This window comes from Danio aesculapii, chromosome 8 (assembly GCF_903798145.1).
Source record: "Danio aesculapii chromosome 8, fDanAes4.1, whole genome shotgun sequence".
NCBI classification, from domain to species: Eukaryota; Metazoa; Chordata; class Actinopteri; order Cypriniformes; family Danionidae; genus Danio; species Danio aesculapii.
Window position 1 is genome coordinate 17,810,464 of NC_079442.1, and position 26,001 is coordinate 17,836,464.

Consider the following 26,001-nt stretch of genomic DNA (forward strand, 5'->3'; position numbering starts at 1 on the left):
TGCTAGGTGTCAAATTTCATAACGTGTGGCATCGATGTGCAAACTTTTACAGATACAGCTGCACATACTGTAGCATAATTATTGAACTGATCTGCCTTTGGGAATGTATTTTGATGTACAAGCCATTTCATTAAACGTGTCTCTGGCTTTACTCTTTTAGCTTTTATTTAGCATAATAGTATTGGTACAAAGACACACACATTTCCATTAACAAACATCACTGAAATAAACATCTCTCACAAAACCCATAAAGAAGCCTTCAAAACAAATGCTAGTCTCTATAGTTACATGAAATACAGCATGGTGTCCAATTGGACTGCTTTAAAAAGAACAATGAAAAAAAGCAACAATGGTTTCCTTTGAGGGGATTACACTGTATACAAGCTTCTTGTTTATTCAATAAAACATCTCTGCTTGTTAAAGTCTAGCAGATCTTATGTAATGGTAAAGAGCATGGTGAGCTGTCAAATGTGGGTTAGCTGATGGATAACGTGTGTAATGTGCTGTGTGAAATCTAATGCTACGGTGAACTCCTCGCTGTTTTTTTAATAGCAAGTACCGTCCAAAAACATGCTGTATTGGTTAACCCGTCTACATGCCATCTGTATCCATTTCTGATGGGTTTCCCATGAAAATCTGGCAGACGGATGAATCCTCGAATGAGTTGTAGGATCTGCGCGCTCACACGCCAAATAAGCTCCTTGTTAAACCAAATCATCTTTCCCTCCTCAAAAGACCTCAAGGATTACGGTTCCAGCTTTCAGAACCACTTTTCTTTTGGCGTACGTCTCTCTCGCTGTTTCAGAGCTGAGAAACGAGTGAGTGAGGGATGATGCAAACCCAAATGGATTTCCATGGTTAATCCTGGCAATGCTGAACTCTGGGGTTCTTGTGTAACACGGCTCACCAAAAGACAAAACCACAAACACAGCAAAAAAAAAAAAAGCGGTCTTTGAACGTTTTCCTCCAGCATATTAAGAATGATTTCTGTTCAGTTTGAGACGTATAAAAGGGGTGATTCTGGCTAGACAGAAACCTTTAATCCTAAGTAGATTAATTACAATTAAATGATTAATCAGGCATTTTTTACAAAATTATTTATGTTGTCTCACACATTTTGTTTACGTGATCAATTATTAATATTATTATAACCTTTATTTTATCAGGAAAATCACATTGCGATTAAAAATCTCTTTTACAAGAGCATCCAGGCCAAGATTAGGCAGTAAACAGTTCACATGGGTTAAACAAACAAACAAATAACAGGTAACATCATTCATCCATCAAAACACACATACAATAACAATTAAAAACTATTCAGAACATCTACAGGCCAGTGGTTCAAACTCCAAAACAGTTAAAATCTGTTTAAATGCATGTAGTGAAACCAACTCTTTAAACTGCAACATTGTTTGGAGGTTATTCCATGCAAAAGGTGCTGCATATTAAGAAACCTTTTTCCCTTTTCAGTACCCACGACTGGTGCAGACAATAAAGAAACTTCCTGAGACTGAAGGCTATAGACAAGATGATTCTCAAATATTCTGTAAATATCATGAGGTAACTGTATAAAACACCTAATCGCCAAACAATATACGGAGCCCATAATATTAATCTATTTATGCACACCAAATTACAGATGAAAAAAAATGTATAGCACCCAGCTTTCAGATTTAACAGAGCACTATATATGTATATAACAGCAAAATGTTTCTGAACTATTTAAAGCTTGGTCAAGTTGCAAACAGGACTAAACCAGACACCTTGACCTGACTACAGTATAGACCTACTACAGTACACAGCAAAAACCAAAACACATGCCAAGCCAAAACTTTTCCCTGATTTCGTGCTGTTTGCATCAATTAGGGATGCTGATTTTGACAACCACAGCTCGTTAACTGAGTATTAACCATAAATCGATCAGGGGTGCATTTCCGTAAACCATCGTTAGCCAATTAAGGTCGCAAGTTCAGTCGTTACAAACAGTTTGTTGATTTGGCGTTTCCCAAATCCACTATTCCAACAAACATTCTCAAACTGCGTCGCTAACTTGTATGCTTGCAACTACACCTCTGGAGCTGTAGTTAGATGTATAGTTCCTGGCTGTGTTCTATTCCCAGTTATCCCCCTATGTTAGAACATTCTAACATTTAAACTTGGAATGATTAAAAAAAAGTATTGTAAGTTATCTCTCTTAGGTGTAATTTGCTTTCAAAGTAGTTTTACAGTTCAGTATTGGCAATCTTCCTGTGCACTTTGAAAACATTGATGTCATTTTGAACACAGCCATGACTCATGACGAAAGCTATAGGTGACCTGTAAGCTTGTGAAAACAAAAATACATAGCATACGTTAATGCTTTTGTTTTATAGTAGGTTATTTATTAAGTATCTGTACTGTAGGCTATATGACATGGGTCTGTTAGAACATTTCTGCAGTGGTTTGCATGTGTCAAACTGCAAAAGTAGACTTTTCAAAAAATTGTAAATAAATAACCAATATCCTACTTAATAATAATAATAATAATAATAATAATAATAATAATAATAATAATAATAATAATAATAATAATAATAAAATAATAATAATAATACTCATCATCATCATCATTAATATTATTATTTAAGTAGGATTTTTTTATAAATAATAAATATTAAATTTTATTTCTTAATAAATAGATTCATTATTTATATGATTTATATTTGATATTAGAATACGTGTTAGCTTTTGTAAGTGATCTTATGTTTTAGAATAGAATATGGCATATTCTCATTAATATTTGTAAAGGAAACATTGGCACTATATGTGCCATTTACATACATTTCAATTAATATGAAAAGCGAGTGTGTGTTTTTACCAAAATTAATATTGGAATTTTTTTTAAATGCGTGTCCATGTAAAACAATATAATTTGCACAAAGAAATTATGGGGTTCTTGTCTAAAGAAGTTTTAAGATCAAACGATGGATCTGCGACAGAGAAACTACAGGTTTTGGGAAACACTCGTCACTACATTGTTCTTTTCCCAAACGATGCATCATACTATGATAGTTCAGCCGCGAGTTACGTCGCTATTTGGGAAACGCACCCCAGAATAATAATAAATTATCATTTATATAACAAAAAATGTCATTGACATCTTTGTCGTCATCATCTTTTTTGTGTCTGGCACATTAAATATTGCATAAAATATTGATTTATTTTAACATGTGAACAACAGCATACAGAGCATATTAACAACAGAGCATTGTCAATTCTTCACGTACTTGAAGTGTTGTCAACATAACAAAAAACTAAATAAAAATATAAAATATAGGCCTGCCCTAAATATTTTTCACAAAATTTAGATTACAAAACAAAATCTCTGAAAGAATCCAGTTTAAGAACTAGCATAGCCTGTTTTTCAGTTTTTTCCCCAATCCTATTTTTTTCGTGCGTCAAATAGAAATACCTCAAATCGATCGCTCCACGAAAAATAAGCATTTCATTAATGCTTCATTGTAATTCTTATATCACAAACCTCTGTCAACATTTTAATACAAGTCATTATTTTAAAGAATGTCTCCAGAATGTCTTTGTTTTTTACCTCAGGGTTTGTTGAGTTCAGGGTTGAGGGAGTGTTTTGAATTAGCTAAACTGCCCTCAGTTTAGTGTAGCCTATGTCAAACTCGCACAGAACTATCAGTATGTAAATATAGGCTTTGCTGAAAGGCTGTTTATCTTACCGGCAAAGAAGGACAGTAATGATAGCCTATTAGAGATGTTAAAGGAAATTAATATTTAGAAGTAAACATAGCCTAAACTTAGCAACAACAGATCCTATAAATGTTGTAACATAGAATGCCCTTAAATTGTGTATAGCCTATAGACCAATTACCAACCTATGTCACACATGACGTCACACGGGTCCCCGGTTGCAAAAAAAGACAGGCTGCAAAAGTAAATATGTCGTGTTGTGCGGTAGGATGCCAAATTCGTCCAAATTAGTCCAAAAAAACCTAACTTTTACCATACACCCCACTGCTTTAATGCCAACTGCAGACGTCTTTGGCTAAAAGGGAGCTGAATGAAGTGAGGACCTAATTAGAAATGCTGGACTCTGCAGTTCTCATGTTTTATCAGGTGAGTTCATGCTATGCTGACTCATACACATTACTCGTTTCTGATTGCAGAAATGATTTCAGCAAAAACAGTACATATGGTTAATTAAACTGCGGACACTGAATGCTAAGACGTGAAACGTGAAAGTTATTAAGGTAAACTTGGTTTTATATTCACACATTCATTCAGTGACAACTTGTGACACACTCCCTATATTGTTTACCACGACACTTTGAATATTCAGTCTGAAATAACCTGCAAGTGTGACTTGAAAACAACATTAACACTGTTTATTTGACTGTGAACAATGTTGTACTTTGATAGTCATTGGCTGCTAATATGATTTCACTATTCAGAGTTTGCAAATAAAACTTTTATGAAATTATATTATTAAGGAGAAAGTCTGAATGTGCGAATATAAAACCAACTTTACCTATATGTGTAAGTTCACATATCCTGCCTTACAGGTGCAGTTCACTATCAGAATGCAGTCACTTTGCTTAAAGATTACCGAGGCCTTGTATAACGTTAACTTAATCTTCTTTCCTTGTCTTTGGCTAGGCAGAACCTCGGTTTTTAGCACTACATAGTGTTGAATCTGGTAATCATGGAACATTATTTCTTGCACATGACCACACAGAACAATATTGTTGGCATCCAAAAACTTGTAGGCCTTTAACTTCTCTCTTGTAAAACCACTTGGAGCTTTAATGAGATTGTATATTTGGGGCTGGATGCTTGGTCATTTCGTCTTATCCAATATCCATTAGGAGGGTGCTATCGCAAATGGACTTGTCAGATGAACGCCGCTCACTTTAACATTAATTTTGCCAAATCACTGTGCTTATCACTGGGTGACAAGCTGTTATAATACGCTGACAGCATTATGTAAATAATATATATAATATGTAATCAATATATCTTATTTCTAATACAACAACAAACTCTGTACCGCATTGGATGTCATTCCCTCGCTGTAAATGCTAGCGCTCCCGTTTTTTTTCTGCCACCTCCCTGCATGCGCATCCTGAATGTTTACAGACATGGTAATTGGTCGATAGGCTACACTGTAGTTGAGGCCAAGCATCAAGTTATTTTAGTGAGATTGTATCACCTGTTAAATGTGTTAAACGTATACTTATTAACATAGTCATAACTGTCTCAACAAATGTATTATTGAGACAGTTATGACTATGTTAATAACTATATTTCTGGCCCCAATCAGCTTTTCAGTATTCTTTCCTCAAGCAAACTAAAGCTTAAAATACGCTCATTTTCCAAGCATACTAAATTATAGCTACATACATAAACACACACAAGCACCAGCACTCTTGACTAAATATCAGAATGAAGAAAATTATTGGAAGATTGACATTATCCTACCAGCTGATGTGTGAGGACGATCCTGATGAGTGGTTCAATGGACAGATTGAGTGACAGTGCAGGAGACGGTTCAACCTTCAGAGAAATAAGATGACTGGCCATCTGGATCTTATGATCTTTAAAATCCACCGCTTCATTGATCCTGCAGAAACAGACAGTCGGTTATACAGTAGGTTATAAACAAATCATTGTTTTTTTATGCATCAGTTGGTTAAATGATATGTTTAACTTTTTTTTAAAGTGTTTTAGGGAATTTGCTGAAAAACAAAAATGATTCAACGGTTCTTCAGTGAGTGAAATGATTACATTTGCTTCAATTATGAAAGAATTAGTGTTTTGAACAAAATGGTTGAATGAATCATTTAATGACTCACTTGTTTTCTTGCTAAATGTATGTGTTTTTAAATGAATCCATTAATTAATTGATTATGTAAACTGACTCACTTGATTAACTTATGAATGAACAAGTGCTTTTGAGCCGCCGGTTGAATTAAATACTCAATGAATCACTGACTTGTTTCCTTAATGAAAGACTCAATGTTTTCTTGAATGATTAAGTAACATGTTTAGTCAGTAAATGAATCAGTGATTTTAAAACAATAAGCTTAACTCAAGATTGAATGGCTCATATGTGTCCTTGCTGAATGATTCATTCATTCATTCATTCATTTTCTTTAGTCCCTTTAATAATCTGGGGTCGCCACAGCGGAATGAACCACCAACTTATCCAGCATATGTTTTACACAGCGGATGCCCATTCAGCTGCAACCCATCACTGGGAAACATCTGTACACACTCATTCACACACATAAACTACGGACAATTTAACTTACCCAATTCACCTATTGAGAGGTCAGATTTAGATTTAGAAAGAATTAGTTGAATGAGTGATTAGGTAGTTTACTTGTTTCACTGCTGAACAAATCAATGTTTTGAATAAATTTGTTAAACAAATCTATTAATGATTCCTTTAACATGTCCTTGCTAAATGAATCAGTGTGTTTGAATGAATCAACTCGCTTATGGAATTATTCCATGACTCGTCTAGTTATTTTCTCCCACATAAATCAGTGTTTTTGAAGTGGTTGAAAGTTTTGTTCAGTGACTCGCTCACTTATTTCCTTAACAAATTAATAGGTGTTTCAAAATACATAATATAAATTAATTTGAGCATTCATTTATTTGTTTCTTTGCTTGATGTATCAGCATTGATTAAAGAAGCAACTCTTTTTTTTGTCCCCTTTGTTGAATGAATCAGTGTTTTTTAAAAGAATCGGATTAATGATTTATTCTGTGACTCACTTGCTCACTTCTTTCCATGCTGAATGAATTAGTGTTTTTGAATTAATATTTAAAATAATTTGAATTAATCACTTGTTCCCTTTTTAAAAAAATACATTTGCTGAATAAATGATTACCATAAAGTGTTTTTGAACAAACTTTCTAAATTAATAATTCAATGACTCACTTATTTAAATCCTTGCTGAATAAATCATTGTTTTTTTTTTAGTTAAACCATTATTTTTTTTATAAATCACATGGAACCACTAACTAGCATACTATAAACTACTATTTTTGGCAAATCTTTCTTTGTAGTACTATGTTAGTATGCGTTTCTAAATTCAACATCTTTCTTGTTGCCTTGCTGATGAACACACCGACAGCGTGTTGTGATCTTAATAAATAAATGACAGTGGATATAACATTTGTGCGTTTGTGACTAAACCTTTACATATCAGATATCTGGCTTCTCATAAATATTTAAATGTTAACAAGCTCTCTCAGCTTTGTTGGTCAGTTCAGTTACATAAAATGAGGTCAGCTGAGTTCCAGATCTGTGCTAAAATAAATAACTCGACTTCAGTGCTGATCACGGCTGTGTTAAGATGGAAAGCAAGTGTTATCAACCGACTTAATGACTGGGAGTATCAGACCCAGAGGCCCAGATGAGAGAGAACCACAGTGATAAATCATGCCCACAAGAACAGCATGTACAGGAAACACGCACACACACGCACACAAACTTGTATATATGGTTTATGAGGACTCTATATGGGTGAATATATTACACTGTAAAAATGATTATTATATTGTGTTAACCTACCTAACAGAAAACTTGTGGCACATTTTGTATATCTAAAGACACCGTTAAATACGATTTTAATTGTTTTGAATTATGAGGACACAAGATATTTCCTTGTAAACCACCTTAATAGAGGACAACAAGATAATATTTACAGTTTTGTCCCCTTAAAACACATAAACAAGTAAACACACATCCACAAACTCTGGCTTTACCTTGTTTGTAGAGGGCTGATTTTTTTGTAGTAGTTGTGCATTTTGTGGTAGAAAAGACCCACAATGGTGGTCTGAGCTGTAGAAGGAAACAGATGCACAAGTATTAATATCAGATCACACAGATGTATGTGTGTTGAAGAATGTGTTGGGCTGCTGCTGAAATGCACAGAGGGGATCGACTCATTATCACAGACACTGCATGCGCTCCTCTCACTGCAGCTCTAATGGGAAAGATGTGTGTTCGCACACACACGAAAAGAGTGCCATGAGGGCCCACCACGTGTGTGAAGGGGAAACATGTTACACTCAACTTCAAAAATCTTTCAGGCACTAAAATATAAATACACAGGGCCATTTCCCATTCAAAAGCAACTCCAGTATTCGCATGCAAACACAATCTTTGTTCACAATCAACTTTGGAATATAATGTTGATAACTGTCCTGAACCACTGAATTTGGATACATATATACACTTTCACTTTATTAGGTACACCTGTCCAACTGCTGATTAATGTACATTTTTAATCAGCCAATCACATGGCAGCAAGTCAATGCATTTAGGCATGTAGCCATGGTCAAGACGATTTGCTGCAGTTCAAACTGAGCATCAGAATGGGGAAGAAAGGTAATTTACATAAGTGACTTTGAATGTGGCTTGGTTGTTGGTGCCAAACGGGCTGGTTTGAGTATTTCAGAGGCTGCTGAACTACTGGGATTCACGGACAATCATCTCTAGGGTTTACTGAGAATGGTCCGAAAAAAAGAAAATGTCCAGTGAGCAACAGTTCTGTGGGTGCAATTGCCTTGTTGATGGCACATTTCAGGGAAGAATGGCCAGACTAATTTGAGCTTATTAAAAGGCAACAATAACTCAAATATCTACTCGTTACAACCGAGGTATGCAGAAGAGCACAACGTGTCAAAACTAGAGGCGGATGGGCTAAAGCAGCAGAAGACCACACCGGGTGTCACTCCTGTCAGCTAAAAACAGGAAACTGAGGCTACAATTCACTCAGGCTCACCAAAATTGGACAATAGAAGATTGGAAAAATGTTGCCTGGTCTGATGAGTCTCGATTTCTACCTCGACATTCAGATGGTAAGGTCATAATTTGGAATCAACAACATGAAAGCATGCATTCATCCTGCCTTGTATTAACGGTTCAGGCTGGTGGTGGCAGTGTAATGGTGTGGGGGATATTTTCTTTGCACACTTTAGACCCATCAGTACCAATTGTATTGTTGTTGATTATGTCCATCCCTTTATGACTACAGTGTACCCATCTTCTGATGGCTACTTCCAGCAGGATAACCCACCATGTCATAAAGCGTGAATCATCTGGTTTCTTGAACAGGACAATGAGTTCACTGTACTCAAACGGCCTCCACAGTCACCAAACTCCAATAGAGCACCTTTGGGATGTGGTGGAACAGGAGATTCTCATCATGGATGTGCAGCTGACAAATTTGCAGCAACTGTGTGATGCTATCATGTCAATATGGACCAAAATCTCTGAGGAATATTTCCAGTACCTTGTTGAATCAATGGCATGAAGGATTAGGGCAGTTCTGAAGGCAAAAGGGGGTGCAACCCAGTACTTGTAAGGTGTACCTAACAAAGTGACTGATATATATATATATATATATATATATATATATATATATATATATATATATATATATATATATATATATATATATATATATATATATATATATATATATATATATATAAATAGAGAGAGGCTTTATACTGAATTGAAAATACATTCTCAATCATTTAATTGCTGTTTTTAAATCATTAAAATATTTGTTCTTAATTTATTGTATATTTTCAACTTTTAATTTAATTCAAGTTTCAAGCTTTTCTACACATTTATTTTTTTTCCGCTGTTTCTGATTATTTCAATTAGTTGAATTTGTATGTTGTATTTCATTAACTAGCAGCATTTATTTTTATTATTTTTGCATTCTATTACAAACACCTACATTCTTAATAGTTTTAAAGTCAACAATAACTATCAAAACAAAACAATAAATAAACAAACAATTGTATTTTTGTCTCTTTTTAATTAAACTGCTCATTAAAAACACCACTGTGATGCTTGTTAGTGTTTCTGTTACTGTGAAAACATGCTGAAGAGGGTTATTAACACTACTTTTTACAGCCTTTACAGGTGTTAATGGACCAAATAAGCAACATCAATATGTCTCTCCTCACAAATGAGCTCTGGGCCAATAGCCTTGCAAACCAAGGGGTAAAATCTCTTACAAATGTTTTTATTAAGACTAAAAGAAACTTGGCCGAGCACAGACACACAGCAATTGAATGTGCTCCTTCTCTCACTCTTTTTAATTGCCGTATAAAAGCTCTGCCTGGTTCTGTTAATGAAGTGTACCATATGCCTCACTGTACAGGAGAAGCAATTCAGTGGCACATGAATGCCAGTGCTAGCGTTTATGTGCCATTTCTGATATTAGAGCTTTAATAGATTATTAAAACTCTTTATAATGAACAGAAGAGGGCTCAGGCCAGAGGAGCTGAGGGGAACTGACCCTGAAACAGTGTCAAACAAACAAAACATTTAATGCTCTCCTAATTACTGATGCCACATGGGAAACTTTGCAACTCACTCCTCACCTTGCATTATACATTTTAAAAGGAACACTCCACTTATTTTGGAATTTTTTTCGGGGGGTATTTTTAAAATCTATTCAGCCGATCTCTGCCATAGCACTTTTAGGTTGCTTAGCATAAATCGTTGAATTGGATTAGACCATTAGCAACTCGGGGTCTGGCAGGAGCACTTTTAGCTTAGCTAAGCATAGATCTTTGAATTGGATAAGACCATTAGCATCTCATTGAAATAAATCTAAGCAGAGTTTTAATCATTTTCCTATTTAAAGCTTGACACTTCTGTAGTTACATCATATACTAAGAATGAAATGTCTAGCAGCTATTCTCTCATTTAAGTGGAATGATCAAGGTTCTTTGCACTGCGTAACATCATTGTGCCTGCTGTACCCATGCTGTAAAAAATTCAGGGTTCCACACAGTTCCTTCATGTTGTCCCAACACAATTAAGTTAACAAATTTAAATGAATTGAAGGTAAAACAATTAAATACTCCCTAATAAAACTGAAGAATCGTGTTGATTCAGCTCATTTTAAATAACTAATTTGAACAAGTGGGGTGGCATGGTGGCTCAGTGGTTACTAATGTCGTCTCACAGTAAGAAGGTTGCTGGTTCAAGTCCCGGCTGGGTCAGTTGGCATTTCTGAGTGGAGTTTGCATGTTCTCACGTGGGTTTTTTTCGGGTGCTCTTGTTTCCCCTACAGTCCAAAGACATGTGGTATAGGTGAACTGGGTAAACAAAATTGGTCGTAGTGTATGAGTGGGTGTGTGAATGAGATTGTATGGGTGTTTCCCAGTACTGGGTTGCAGCTGGAAGGATATCCGCTTTATAAAACATCCTGGTTCATTCCGCTTTGGCGACCACCTTATAAATAAGGGACTAAGCTGAAGGAAAATTAATGAATGAATACACTGCAAACAAATGCAACTTGAAAATAGTTTAAATGACTTGCTTTTTTATTGGTTTGACAAAAATCTAACAAAATTCAAATGGAAATTTAAATGCCTAAAAAGATTAAATAATAAATCAAAATTTCAAACTACTGTATGTAGTTTTTGTGCTTCAATGAAGTATTGCAGGATTCACTTTCTTTTTTTGTTGTGGTAAGAGTTTCTATCATTATTGATGCTTCTGTTTTGGAGATTTCCTGTAAAAATAACTAAGGGGATAGTGTACCCAAAACTGATAATTTATTATCATTTACTCACTCTGTTCTTTCCCTAAGACTTATGAACTTTCTGTTTATTTACCTGACTATGTTTAGATCCATACTGTCATGATCACCAGCAATCTAGCCTGTGCAGTTTGCTGGAGGACACACACTACACATGGGACACTTTAATGAACTACAACTCCTATCATGCACCTCACACACACCAGTTTCTGGTTCCTCTTGACTACACACACAGCTGGAAGCTCATGATGGACTCACTACTGGGACTATAAAGACACCTCATTCGCACAGACTTTGCTGAATCTTGTTTTCCCTGTGAAGCATAACAAAGTGGTTTTCCCTGTTCATCCTGCCATGTCCTGCCAAATCAAGAGTTTTTGTTCACTCAACTTCAGAGATTTTAGGTCAGTGCAACAGACGTTTTCAAAAGTTGAGTACACGAGAAAAAAAGGAAAGGAAATAAGGATTATATATTTTTTGTTCACTCAACTCAGACAAAAAAAATTTTTTCAGTTGGCACAACTTAAAAGGTTTTGCTACAGAGTAGTTCACCTCTCCAGAAAACTAATAATCTTAATTAACCCAACTTAAAGTTTTTTGTATTACTGAAAAATAATTTTAGGTCAGTGCAGACGATGTTTTCAAAAGTTGAGTGAAGAAGAGAAAGCAAAAGGAAATAAGGATTAGGTTTTTTTTGTTGTTGTTGTTGTACTGGCTGAATTTTTTTAAAGTGTAGTTTAAACATGCAGCAAAAATAATTTTATGAGTGTTTGCAAGCAAAGTTGCTTGATCATTACACATTTTTTTCAAAAAGGCAAACGGTCTAATCAGATTCAATGATTTATGCTAAGCTAAGCTAAAAGTGCTCCCACCAGCCATGAACATTGACTGAATGAATTCAAAAAAGTTAAAAAGTTTGAAACAGTGTTAAAAACAGTTTAACTCAACAGTTTAAAAAAGCCCCAAAACGTTTCCCTTTAAAAAAGTTGATTTATTTATTTACCCCCCACAAATCTCTGCTCTGAATGGCTCCAAATGATATAAGGCTTTTTCCTGAAGGGAACCGTGAGATTGGCAGTTTTCATCAGAGCGCAGCAGGAAGTCATCAGAGTTGATTGCATTGTCCTTTTCATCCATAAACAACAAATAAACAGACAACAAACACACGTCTTTCATCCTGTTGAAAACAATGTGTCCTTTCACCTGAAAGCTATGAGATGTGTGTGCACACATTTACCCACAATCGGGGGTTAAATTGGGTAGGAATGATTCATAACAACAACCTTCTATTCCAAGGAAGAAGAGAAAAAATGATTGGCAGTTTGTTTAAAAGTCCATTGCCATTCAAACCTTGATGCTTCAGTTCGTTCCATTAGACACACTACGGCTAAACTGCGGATTAGCAAGTGGAAAAGCATTGACATTGGTAACATGATTTATTCCATTAGTGGCTGATCATAGCATACTGTAGTTGACACGGGGCGTCCTGCACTCTGCTGCAGTGAAATCACTCAATTGAATCATATGGACCCTCTCTTGTAATAAACATTTAATAACATAAAGCTGCAGGATCAAGATGTGAATCCACAACAGATCTTAGCGCTTGTTTGGGTTTGAGAAAAAAGGTCAGAAATTGTATCACGTCATACTGCAGTTAAAGTCCGGCTTTACTTCTTTTCTTATGTTCACTCTATCTCAAATCCAGCTGCGTCCTCACAGCTTTCAAAGCACACTCAACCTCTGATGAGCACATATGGACTAATTGAACACATGCACAGTGCAAGTGAGAGAGCTCGTTCTGTTTACTTCATACACATCAATACTGATGACAACAATTGCATCACGAGGACAGAGGCTGAAGTATACTTTAGGCCACACGTGTCAAACTCAACTCGGTGGGCCAAATCCAGCCCATCCTGAGAGTGCATGATTCACACCAAGTACAAATTTAAGTAGTCGTGCAAGTAGATTACATGAAACGGGCGACACGAATGATGAGGAATGGGTGACGAATTTGCCACAAACATGTGAAATTTACTTTAAACGCATGTTCAAGATATTCAAGCGGAAAATTAATGTGAGCGAGTAATCTAGTGCGAGTGCCCCAGTGCATTACATTTGTTGGGAACCCAGAATTGTAATAAAACTATGTGCTGCCTTATGTTGTATATTGACTATAAACTACCCTTTCCATAATGCATGTTTGTTTTGCGATTCAGCTCAAGATTATTTGTTGTTTCAGAGTTTTGGAAAAAGCTAATGGCTTGCGTCCGATGATATTCATTATTTAATTTTATGAAGCAATGTGAGTTTCTGGATACTATCCATCAAGGTTTTAAGTAGCTAAAGTATAAACCATATATATGAATTTACAAGTTTATTCAGCCGATTCGAGTGTTATCACTCGATTGAATGGGTGTTATCAGTGGTAATTAGTTGATAGATATTGGCCAGTGGGGGCGTTCCGCTCCTACTGGTAGGCTCAGAAGGCTGTTATCATCCATCCACATGGTTAATCGACTATAGATCACATACGCCTGTGGCTGAAAGTTAACTAGAAATATTTATATAATTCATACATTTCCCATTAATTGTATTTTTATTAATGTCTTCCCCAACCCTAGACCCAACCATCACAGTAATGTAAAAACAGATCTGAATCTGGAGTCTTGTCTATTAGTATAGCTGATTAACCATGTGGATGAAACCCAACCTGGATCAAACGCTACTTGAAAACTACCGACGAGTATCCCTGCTTCCATTCATGGCCAAGATTTTGGAGAAAGTAGTGTTCAATCAAGTCCTGGACTTTCTTACTCAAAACAACCTCATGGACAACAAGCAATCTGGCTTTAAGAAATGCCACGCAACTGAGACTGCCCTGCTCTCGGTCGTGGAGGATCTCAGACTGGCTAAAGCAGACTCTAAATCATCTGTCCTCATCTTGCTGGATTTATCAGCTGCTTTTGACACTGTAAACCACCAGATCCTGCTATCTACGCTTGAGTCACTGGGCGTTGCAGGCACTGTTTTTCAATTGTTCAGATCTTACCTCTCTGACAGGTCATTCAGCGTTTCTTGGAGGGGAGAGGTGTCCAACCTACAGCATCTAAACACTGGGGTACCTCAGGGCTCTGTTCTTGGGCCACTTCTCTTCTCCATCTACACGACATCTTTAGGACCAGTCATCCAGAAACATGGATTGTTATGAAACATGGATGTTACACTGCTATGCTGATGATACCCAGCTATACCTTTATTTTCACCCTGATGATCCCTCGGTTCCAGCTCGCATTTCAGCCTGCCTGTCAGACATTTCACACTGGATGAAAGATCATCATCTTCAGCTTAACCTCGCGAAAACGGAAATGCTTGAAGTTTCTGCCAACCCGACTCTTCACCATAACTTTTCAATCCAGATGGATGGGGCAACCATTACTGCATCCAAAATGGTAAAAAGCCTTGGAGTAACGATTGATGACCAACTAAACTTCTCTGACCACATTTCTAGAACTGCTCGATCTTGCAGATTCGCACTCTATAACATCAGAAAGGTCCGACCCTTCCTATCTGAACATACAGCTCAACTCATTGTTCAAGCTCTTGTTCTCTCCAAACTGGATTATTGCAACTCTCTACTAGCCGGGCTTCCAGCTAATTCTATCAAACCTCTTCAGCTGCTTCAGAACGCAGCAGCACGAGTGGTCTTTGATGAACCCAAAAGAGCACATGTCACTCATACTCACCCGTCTGCACTGGCTGCCAGTTGCTGCTCGCATCAAATTCAAAGCTCTGATGTTTGCTTACAAAGTGACCTCTAGCTTTGCTCCTTCGTATCTGCTCTCACTTCTGCAGATATATGTGCCCTCCAGAAACTTGCGTTCTGTGAATGAACGTCGCCTCGTGGTTCCATCCCTAAGAGGGAAGAAATCACTTTCCCGAACTCTCGCATTCAATCTGCCCAGTTGGTGGAATGAACTCCCTAACTGCATCAGAACAGTAGAGTCACTTGCTGTCTTCAAGAAACGACTAAAAACTCAACTGTTTAGTCTCCACTTTCCTTCCTAATCTGTAACTGCCTCTCTGGCTATACCGCTAACTGTTCTCTCTCTCTCAAAAAAAAAAAAAAAAAAAACATTACTAATGCTTTGCTTCTTAGACTTTACACACCTGAAACTTGTCTATAGCACTTGTTCACTGCTGCTCTTATAGTTGTGTAAATTGCTTTCTTTTCCTCATTTGTAAGTCGCTTTGGATAAAAGCGTCTGCTAAATGACTAAATGTAAATCTAAATGGATGGATGATAACAGCCTTCTGAGCCTACCAGTAGGCGCAGAAGGCCCCTACTGGCCCATATCTATCAGCTAATAACCACTGATAATGCCAAATCAATATATGATAACATTTGAAGCGGGTGGTTTTTACAAAATATTTATATGCTTAATGACTGTTGTGTACTGTACATAATTAACAATAATAATAATTGTAATGTAGATTTTCTGTATGAATTCTGCTATTAACCATGTTTGTTTTAAATCATACACATCAATACTGACGACAAAAATGACATCACGAGAACAGAGGCTGAAGTATACTTTAGGCCACACAGGTCAAACTCAACTCAACATGACTTCTGCTATTACCCATGTTTGTGTTAAATATATATTTAATGGATTTCACAAATGTCTGTCTAGAAAGGTTTATCAGTTATTTTAAAAAATACAATTCCTTACGAAGAAAATGATATGCTTCCAGGACTGTTGCACTCTATTGCATTCATAAACACAACAGAAAAGTTTAAAAGTGTAAACAGAAATCAAATGCAATGTGTGAAGAGCTGAATGCAATGAACTGATGTTTATCTTTGTTTTACTTCAATCACGAAAGCAACCATAGATTTAGGCCAATTTAAGCACAGATTTTTGCTCCTTTTTAAAATGTGTTCATTTTGCTGGTGTGTTTGCCACATTATTACATGATTAGTGTTATACTCACACTGCATTGTCAGAGCTTCTCCTGGTACTGAGATGTAACTCTTTCCTTGTGTGGGAAACCGGTAGTTGGCCAGATTGTGGTTCAGTGGGATCTTCATCAGAGAGTAATCTAGATATATTTGGAGAGGAAAAAAAGGTATTTTGTCAGTACATCATTTTCTAGAACATCAGAAGGATCAGTACTTATACCAGGTAGTGACAGTAAACAAAAACTGTAAACAATTTACTGTAAACAGTAAACAAAAACTTCTCCATCTTAAATGCTTTCAAAATCTCATGTCTTTTTTGCAAGCATGCTGTGTGACAAGTGACTATACACACAAGCTTTCTGTAGTTGTTTGTAATTTGCTACTTATTTTAATTACAGAATGTTTACATGTCTTAAATAATTTCAGGTAAACTTAAAGAATTCATCGAAAAGAAAATAATTTAAGCTTCATTCCATTGTTCATTCATTTTCTCTTGGCTTAATCCCATTATTCATCAGGGGCGTCCGCAGCAGAATGAACTGCCAACTTATCCAGCATATGTTTTATACAGCTAATGCCCTTCCAGCTGCAATCCAGTACTGGGAAACATCCATACACACTCATTTACACATTATCAAACACTACAATCAATTTAGTTTATTCAATTCACTTATAGCGCATGTCTATGGACTCTGGGGGAAACTGGATCACCCGAGGAAAACCCACACGAACACAGGGAGAACATGCAAACTCCACACAGAAATGCCAACTGACCCAGCTGGAACTCCAAACAGCGACCTTCTTGCTATGAGGCAACAACGCTAACCACTGAGCCACCGTGTCAACCCACATTCCATTATTTTAATTTATATTGATAGCAGCAGGTTACCTAGTTACCTCCCTGGGCACTATTTTCAGGTGCTGCATAATATCATTGTACCTGCAGCAGCCATTGTACATTGTTCCTTGATTATTATGCCAGAATGAGAGTATAGTTCCTAGCCATGTTGGCCTAGAAAATAGCTACTTTTCATTGTTAATTTCCCAGGATAAAAGTGGCTTTCACACCGAAGTGGGAAGCACTGTGATGTGCTATGCAACAAATTAATTTGTGCCACATACAGTAAGGGCGAATTGTTGCTGTACTTACCACAGCACATGTTTAGCAGAGCGCACCATAGTATAGTCAAAGTTGAAAATAGTTCAACTACTGATGCTGTGCTCTTTGATATTTACCCACGTAACCAAAAAAGAGGTATTCTAACAAGTGCAGAAATAAAAACAAGGATGAACAGCTGATTCTCTGTGTGCTGGCATTTCCTGACATCTATGATAGAAAGTTAGATATCGTATAGCGACATTGTTAGAAAAGCTGCATCATGAAGACAAATCTCTAAAAGTGTCAGGTGTATTTAAAGTCAGGTAGCTTAACAGTAAGTTATTAGTAAGAAGACATTAAGACATATTATGGTAAGACCAAGTGTCTCCTAGACAGATATGTTTACAGATTCATTTTTGAGCATCATTCCCTTGTAGCAAACTAATGGTAAAGGTCTTTGCTCACCGAAGTCTGAAATTTTCATATCTGTTTTTTGTTTGTACTCATATCTGAAAAATTCATCACCTACACAAATCTTGCACACTGAGTCCGATGCGTATTAATCTATTCCGAAAAAATGCAAAACACTTCAGAGTCAATTTAAGCAGTGATACTTTGTTCTCCTATTTCTTCTCCATGGAAGAAAAAGAAAGAGGAATATGCTACACTGTGTTCATCCAAAACTAGATGGAGAGTTCAGCTCATTGTCAAAGAGCTGCGCTGGATTATCCCCAAATGTTTATTTTAGGAAATCAGTAGAGTTTTAATACATTCCTTGTGATACTTCACACCTTTATGTATGTAAACAAATCTGAAACAGAGACTGACAGTACCTACAGACATTATAGTAGATGGCAGCCACTTTGAAGTATTGGAACAACGGACCAAAGCGGACCATTAAGCGATTATTTTCTATGGGCAGTACATCAGATGTATGGACACACACACATTCCAGCATCAGCAGGGCAGAGGTGCACCAGTCACAGAATCCAGCATATAGGGCTGTGACTGTCTGCCATATTCTGTCTTATTTTACGCACTGTGTTTGTCAAGTGACTGCATTTTGTATTTTGCCTTTTGATTGTACAGTGGCTCTAAACTGTCAAAACACCACTCAAAGCGCTTTTTTTGTATGCGAAAAATGTGAAAAAAATCGAACTCTGATTTTTTTCATGACGGATGAAAGTTTCAGAGACAGTGTGTCAATACAATCCACACAACGTGAGGTCGAATTTATTTTTTGACATGCAAAAAATTACAGACAAAGATTTTGGATTCAGTATGCAATAACCTTAAGTTAGTTGAGTGGTTGAGAATATTGTGGGTGAGGCCGTCAAACTGACATCAACAGAGGAGGACCGTCACTCCAAAGATAGAAGCAAATGGTCGGACTTTGAAAATTGCCAAAACAAACACAGTGGATTTTTCAGTGGATTAACTTGCATGGACTAATTGTCAAAAAGAATAATAAAGTGCACTAGAAAAATAAACAAATTTTGATATCTCACAGACTTTAATATCAAAACTGGCCATGAGAATTGTGAATATTTTATAGTATTGGTGCAGCAAACATTGTTAAATGTTGGTATATCGACAACACTATTGCATGGTGCAGCTTGAATGAAATAAAGTCTCTTATTTTCTCTTGCACGAATCATTCTTTAGACTTTTTAATCTGTGAATCTGTGTTTATTTATTCTCCAGTCACTGGCTGTACCAGTGAGGGTCAATAATAGCTCAGGAAACCTGAAAGGTTTCCTCAAGTGACCTCTGGTTCTCACACACAGTCTTATCAGAGCACAGGGAGGATCAGAGTTGGCTATGATTTATGTAATCTCAGAGGACCTGATTCAGACTTCACTTATCAAGACAAATATGCACATCAAGAGATGGTAGGGCCCATGTTTATCCATTTCATGGTGAGTGTTTTTGAGAAGAACAGATAGACATGCACATTAGTGTGAGTCTTTAATTAGAGGCATTTTTGTAATTAAACATCCGTCAACTGCTTTGTATCTATTTTAAAACAGTTATCATGAATTCTGATTGTGGACTTTCTTAACTGCGGTTCATTCTGCTGCGGCGACCCCTGATGAAGGAATGAGGAAGCTGAAGGAAAGTGAGTAAGTGAGTGGCATTGCTTAACCTAAGGTACATTTTATGATGTGTGACATTTTTGGGGAAGACTGTAAGACATCAAATAGTTTGTGAAAAAACATAGAAAAATGAATTATGAAAATATTTTAGTCATTGTTTTAGTATTGAGTAACTACTGTAGTTTTATTAACAGTTTGAACAAGTTTTTCTTTTTTAAATGTTAGACAACATCACATTTATATTTAATTGAATCATTTAGTTTTACCCTAAATGAAAATGAGAAATGTCTCCTTGTGCAAACGAATAAAAAGGTCAGAAACACTTTACGTAAAGGGGGTTCATAAGACCAGTCATTAAACCTTTATAATCATGATATGACGCGTCATGCATGCTTATAACAAATGTTGTTAAGTGTCATTTGCTTATTAATGACATTTTAAATGTAAGGATGACATTGTTTGTTATGACATAAACACATCACAACCTGTTTTTGTCTTTGTCATGGCAACTTCATATTAAAATGCCTCATGACGATCATGGTTTATGACAGATTTGTAACAAGTTGGGTTGTCTTGGTAATGTCAAGTTGTGATGACAAAGATGTATTGTGATGTATTTGTTTATGTCGAGTTGTCATATAAAAGCAATGTTATCTTTTCACAAAATTGAGAAAATGACACTCATTAACTGTTGTCATAAGCATGCATAAAGCAGCAGGTTGCTTTCGCTTTAGCCTTTCACGTGATCATCCTTTCATTATCGCATACAGTATGTTTTTCACCTGCTTTCTTTAGCTTACAGTTATTTTAGGCTAAGAATTGTTTATTTTTTATTTATGCTGTGGCTAGAGAAAACTTGGTAAATCCTTAGGGTTGAGCCCTGAAAAGTCATGTGAAATAAAAACTACTTGCGATGCGACACTATGAAACCACAACTCATTTGCTCATGCTCATTGAGCAAGCTCATACACAACACAAACAAAGTGATATGAATGTGGAGGCATGTGGACATAAGACACAATCTAAATCAGGTCATTCTAGCATGCCAAAATCCAATATTATGCATATAAAATATATTTCCCCAACAGCAAAATTGTGGCTAGCAATGTTGTAAAACTACTTGCAACAGTGGCTGTTGATCAAAAAGTTAATGTCAAGCCCTGAATATAATATATAATATAATAACTTATAATAACTTGCATATTCTTTCAAACTTAACATTTCAGCACTCTTGCGAATATATTAAAAAGCCATTTAAGAATCCCAATAATTTTCTGTTCTTAGTCATGCTTCCTGTCTCAAACCTTAAATAATTTACTAATTGTACACTGCGATGCTTACACTGTGTGCTTCATTGGTATTAGATATGAGCCTCCCTATGATCATATTTGGACATGCTCCTCTTGCTTCCAGCTAGGCATATATGCAAAGGAAGGGGAGGGAGTTGAAATTTCTAAGAATAGTTGTTCTGATTTTGAAGAAATATGTTGGAGTGTGCACTGACCTGCCACTGAGCTCCTGCCCCCTATGGTCAGAGGAGTCTCGGAGTCTGGATCGGACCGAAGTTTGGAGGCCATGTGCACCATCACCTTATCCACCGTCTCCACCAGCCCACTGACAACAGGATTCCACTGCTCACCCATAAAAAACACAAGAGCAAACTGTATTAAGGAGAATGCACAAATAAGAACCTGCAGAATTCTTCTTCTATTTATTTAGTACTTTTTTCTTACATAAAAGGAAACATTTCAGCTACCTGCAACATTGCATGATTAGTTCACATAAAAATAAAAGATTTGACATCATGCCATTCCAAAACGTATTTAATACATTTTGAGTTATTTCTGTGCCTAAAAATGCCTATGAATTTTATGAATACAAATGAATAACTATGAGTTATTTACTTTATGAACAGATTTAATGGTAACACTACAAAAAGGTTGTATTATTTAATGTTAGTTAATGCATTTACTAGCATAAACAAACAATGAACAATACATTTATCACAGCATATTGTCAGGTTAGTTAACGTTAATAATAACAATAAAAGTTGTTCATTATTAGTTCAAGTTACCTCACGGTGCAATAACAAGCTTGAATTTGGATTTTAATAAAGCATTATTGAATGCTGAACTATAATTAATAAATGCTATACAAATATTGTTCATACATAGTTCATGTTAGTAAATACATCAACTAATGAAACTTATTGTAAAGTGTGACTAGCCATGGGATGATAACCGTTTTCAAGGTATACCATGGTTTGGAAAAGTCAAGGTTTTAAAATCGCCAAAATGTTCTGCAATACCGTTCCTAAGGTATGTGTAAGATTTTTTATTTAGTTTTTTTAAAAGATGCTGTTTTAAATTGTTAAGAAACTTGTATTTTTGAAACTAATGAAGACAGCAGAAGTCAATGATTCATTTTAATTATTTAGCTTGACATGTTTACTGCTCCAAAATAATTTAAATGTTCCTCAAAATAGAATATATTGTGTTCAAAAGGGAAAAAATGTTTTGTTTTTTACTCAGACATTTAAAAAGAATATATTTTAGAGCGATAATCACAATACTGTCAAACCGTGAAACCGTGATATGTTTATCCAAGGTTATCATACCTTGTATCCAAGGTTATTATACTGGCCCATGCCAAGTTTGACCGATTTAATTAGGGCATTTTATTCACATTAACTGTGTCACTTAAATTAAAAGAATGAATCTCACTGGTTCTTGCAAAAACTTAAACCTGTAAATAAAAAAAAAATCACCTCACAATGTCACGAGTCTGGTGTGTCTATAGCTGTTGTGTCTTGTGATATCCCATGTGTTTGCACCATGTGCTTCTGTTTACATCATGTGATTCCTTTGTTCAGTTTTCCCGCCTTTCATTAGTTTTATTAGTTCCACCTGTCTCTCTCCCATGTTTGTTATCAGTTCAATCATGTCTTGTGTTGTTCCTGTGTGAGTTCCAGTTCTTGGCCTGTGAGTGTTTTAGTAAGTAAATATGTGTTTTTGATAATTTCTGAGATCTGTGCTTTTGGTAAGTGAAATCGTGACACATTGGTTCTTGCAGAAAATTAACCATAATAATAATAAAAAATGGATGAACTTCATATGTTTTTGCAGAAACTTTTAAAATGCCACTTGAAAATAAAAAAATAAAACTCATTGTGTCACAAGCCTGGTGTGTCTATGTATTGTGTTTCATGTAGTTTTAGACGGTTCTTGCAGAAAATCAAACCTGATATTAAAAGAATAAACCTCATTGGTTTTTGCAGAAACTTAAGCCTGCCACTTGAAAATGAAAAATAAACCTCATTGTGTCACGAGTCACTTAAAAATAAATGTGCCACTTAAAAATAAAAGAATGAACCACATTGGGCACATGTGCCACTTCATACAAAGTAATTAAAAATAATTGTGAAATTAATTTTACATGGATTTGGAATGGCATGGCAGCAAGTACATGATTACATAATTTCCACTTTAACTAAACCTTTAAGATTGGAGGCAAACATTCTCAGTCTCAGGGCTGTTTTTTCAAAACAGCGTGAAGATCACTGAATCTTACCTAAAATAAATAAAATATTATTTACTGTCATCGTGGCAAAGATAAAATAAATCACTTATTAGAAATGACCTATTAAAACTATTATGTTTCAAAATTTGCTGAACAAATTTCTTTCCGTTAAACAGAAATTGGGAGAAAAAATAAACAGGGGGGTAATAATTCAGGGGGGCTAATAATTCTGACACAATTTACACTTTTCTTTACTTCTGATCTTTAAAGCTGTGTGATAGCAAGAGATCACTTCATAGATGGACTTATAAAATCTATTCTATTATCAGTCCAATCAATCAATTGAACAAACCTCTTCGTTTTCTCTCCAGTCGCTGGCAGTTATGACCTCATCCACGCTCTTCAGTAGAGACTACAACAGAGCAGAAAAAAGTGTGTGAGTGTTTCTTTTTTCAAATATAAAACTACAATTTCAGGATCATTATAGTCTTTAGTGTCACACGATCCTTTAGCAATTATTCTCATGACAATTTGATGCTGAGGAAACATTTTACACTATTATCAATATTGAAAACAGTGTAAAACCTTGTGAAAATATTTGTTTCTGGATTTTTTGCTAAACTAAAAATCTCAAAAGAACAGAAGTTAATAACAAACTTTTTTGTAACTATACATTATTTGCTGTCAATTTTGACAAATAACAAGTAACTACTTCCTTGTTAAGAAAAGAATTGAAAAAAAAGAAATGACTGATCCTAAATGTTTGAACAGCAATGTTAAGATAATATTACATTTTATTTATTTACAGATGATATTATCATCATGATATTTGTAGTAAAAAGTGAGTTTAAAAATATCCTTTTAACTAGGATGTTCCCAAGAACATCTTGAACTTCAATAAAGCATGAACATCTGACCGTTTATAGTCACGTGCTTTACTTATTTAATTATTAAATTATTACCTACTATAAAAATTTAAAATTTACTCACTATTTACTCACCATAAAATGATTCCAAACCTTTATTCTGTTGACCATAAAAGAAGATATTTTGAAGAAAGCTAAAAGCCATAACCAGGCGGCACAGTGGCTCAGTGGTTAGCACTGCCGCCTCACAGCAAGAAGGTAGCTGATACAAGCTCCGTATCCGGCTGGGCCTGTTGGCATTTGTGTGTGGAGTTTGCATGTTCTCCCCGTGTGGGCAAGGGTTTCCTCCAGGTGTTTTAGTTTCCCCCCACAGTCCAAAGACATGCGCTCTAGGTGAATTGGGTAAACAAAATTGGCCATAGTATATGAGTGTGTGTGTGTGAATGAGACTGTATTAGTGTTTCCCGGTATTGAGTTTCGACTAAAAGGGTATCCACTGCGTAAAACATATGCCAGAATAGTTGACGGTTCATTCCGCTGTGGTGACCCCTGATAAATAAGGGACGACGCCGAAGGAACACAAATGAATGAATGAATGAATGAAACCCATAACCATTGTTTTTTCATAGTAAGAAACACAAATGCTATGGATGTCAGTGGTTACAGGTTTTCACCTTTCTTCAGAATATCATCTTTTATGTTCAACAGAAAAGGGTTATGCAGATTTGGAAGAAGTGAATGGTGAGTAAATGATGACAGAATTTCAGCTTTTATCCCTTTAAAACTGTGGAGAAAATGTTCCAAGCGTTCTCTTTATTCCTGCATTTACCTGTGTAAGATTGTTGGCTGTTTCTTGCGGTATAGTCTTGTTTGGTAGACTAAACGTCTGAAGAGACTGAAGAAGGTTTAGTGATTGTAAACGCATGGGGTCTTGAAGTATCTGACCTTCCACTGCTACCTTTGTGGAGGCAGGTCTGGGTGTCTCTGTGGTTCTCTGTAAAATACACAGAAAGATGAATGTGCGTCTATTAAATCTGCTACAATCACTATACAAATGTAATCCATGTGTAATGAATCTATGTGGTTTGTACTTGAGTTTCAAAATATAACTACATTCTTGTGGTTTCCCATAATTTATTGCAACCATTTCAACAAATTGCACAAAAACAGCATCGTCTGCAATTGATCCAGTTTACTAAATCTGTATTAAATCTGCATGACAGCTTTACTTAATGGTTTAGAATTCTGTATATTTCATTTGTCCTACAGGACAAAAATGACCCGCCTTCACTCAACCTCTAAAATAAAGCTGCAGAATTTAATTTCAGTTCACAAATCTATCTTGCACAAAGAAACAGCCCCATCTTTATCACAAACCCTGTGAATATCTAGGTCAGGGGTGCCCAAACTTTTTCTTATGAAGGGTCAAACCCAAACTTGATTGAGGCTTGTGGGCCAAAGGTAAACATAGCTGCCATAGCTAATTTCCTAATTTATTTATTAATATTTAAAAATGACTAGAAAACATTGCTTTATATTAACAAATACAGTATTTTAATAACATTTTATAATGATCTTATTACAGTAAAAACAAAACAATCTAATTGATAACAGAATTACACACGTTTTTGTCTTTTGCTCGCCAATGTCTTCTTCATTCTATGCCGAGTGACAATATTTACATTTTTAAAAAATCAGATTCATCTGCAACATTTAATTGAAACATTTAATTTGAGTCCGTTTTTTTGTAGCTCAGCAATAAAATACCAAAAGGTTATGTTAAATTAGAAATGATGATCTCTGTGTTAAAGGCATTTGCTTCCAACCATCTCCATCATTCTCATTCTCATTTTTTACTAATGCTTAG

At 35.7% G+C, this 26,001-nt stretch overlaps 1 protein-coding gene across 3 annotated transcripts in view; it reads right to left on the reverse strand.

The window, feature by feature from the left end:
* Nucleotides 1-26,001, reverse strand: part of adgrd1 (adhesion G protein-coupled receptor D1) — a 130,703-nt gene that overhangs the window by 68,004 nt on the left and 36,698 nt on the right. For all 3 annotated transcript variants that reach the window (XM_056463332.1, XM_056463331.1, XM_056463330.1), the window contains 6 exons: nucleotides 24,964-25,128; nucleotides 23,621-23,680; nucleotides 21,254-21,380; nucleotides 16,587-16,694; nucleotides 7,783-7,858; nucleotides 5,485-5,626 (listed from right to left, as the gene is read on the reverse strand). In XM_056463332.1, the coding sequence (XP_056319307.1) occupies nucleotides 5,485-5,626; nucleotides 7,783-7,858; nucleotides 16,587-16,694; nucleotides 21,254-21,380; nucleotides 23,621-23,680; nucleotides 24,964-25,128 (678 nt within the window). The remainder of the gene's footprint in view (nucleotides 1-5,484; nucleotides 5,627-7,782; nucleotides 7,859-16,586; nucleotides 16,695-21,253; nucleotides 21,381-23,620; nucleotides 23,681-24,963; nucleotides 25,129-26,001) is intronic.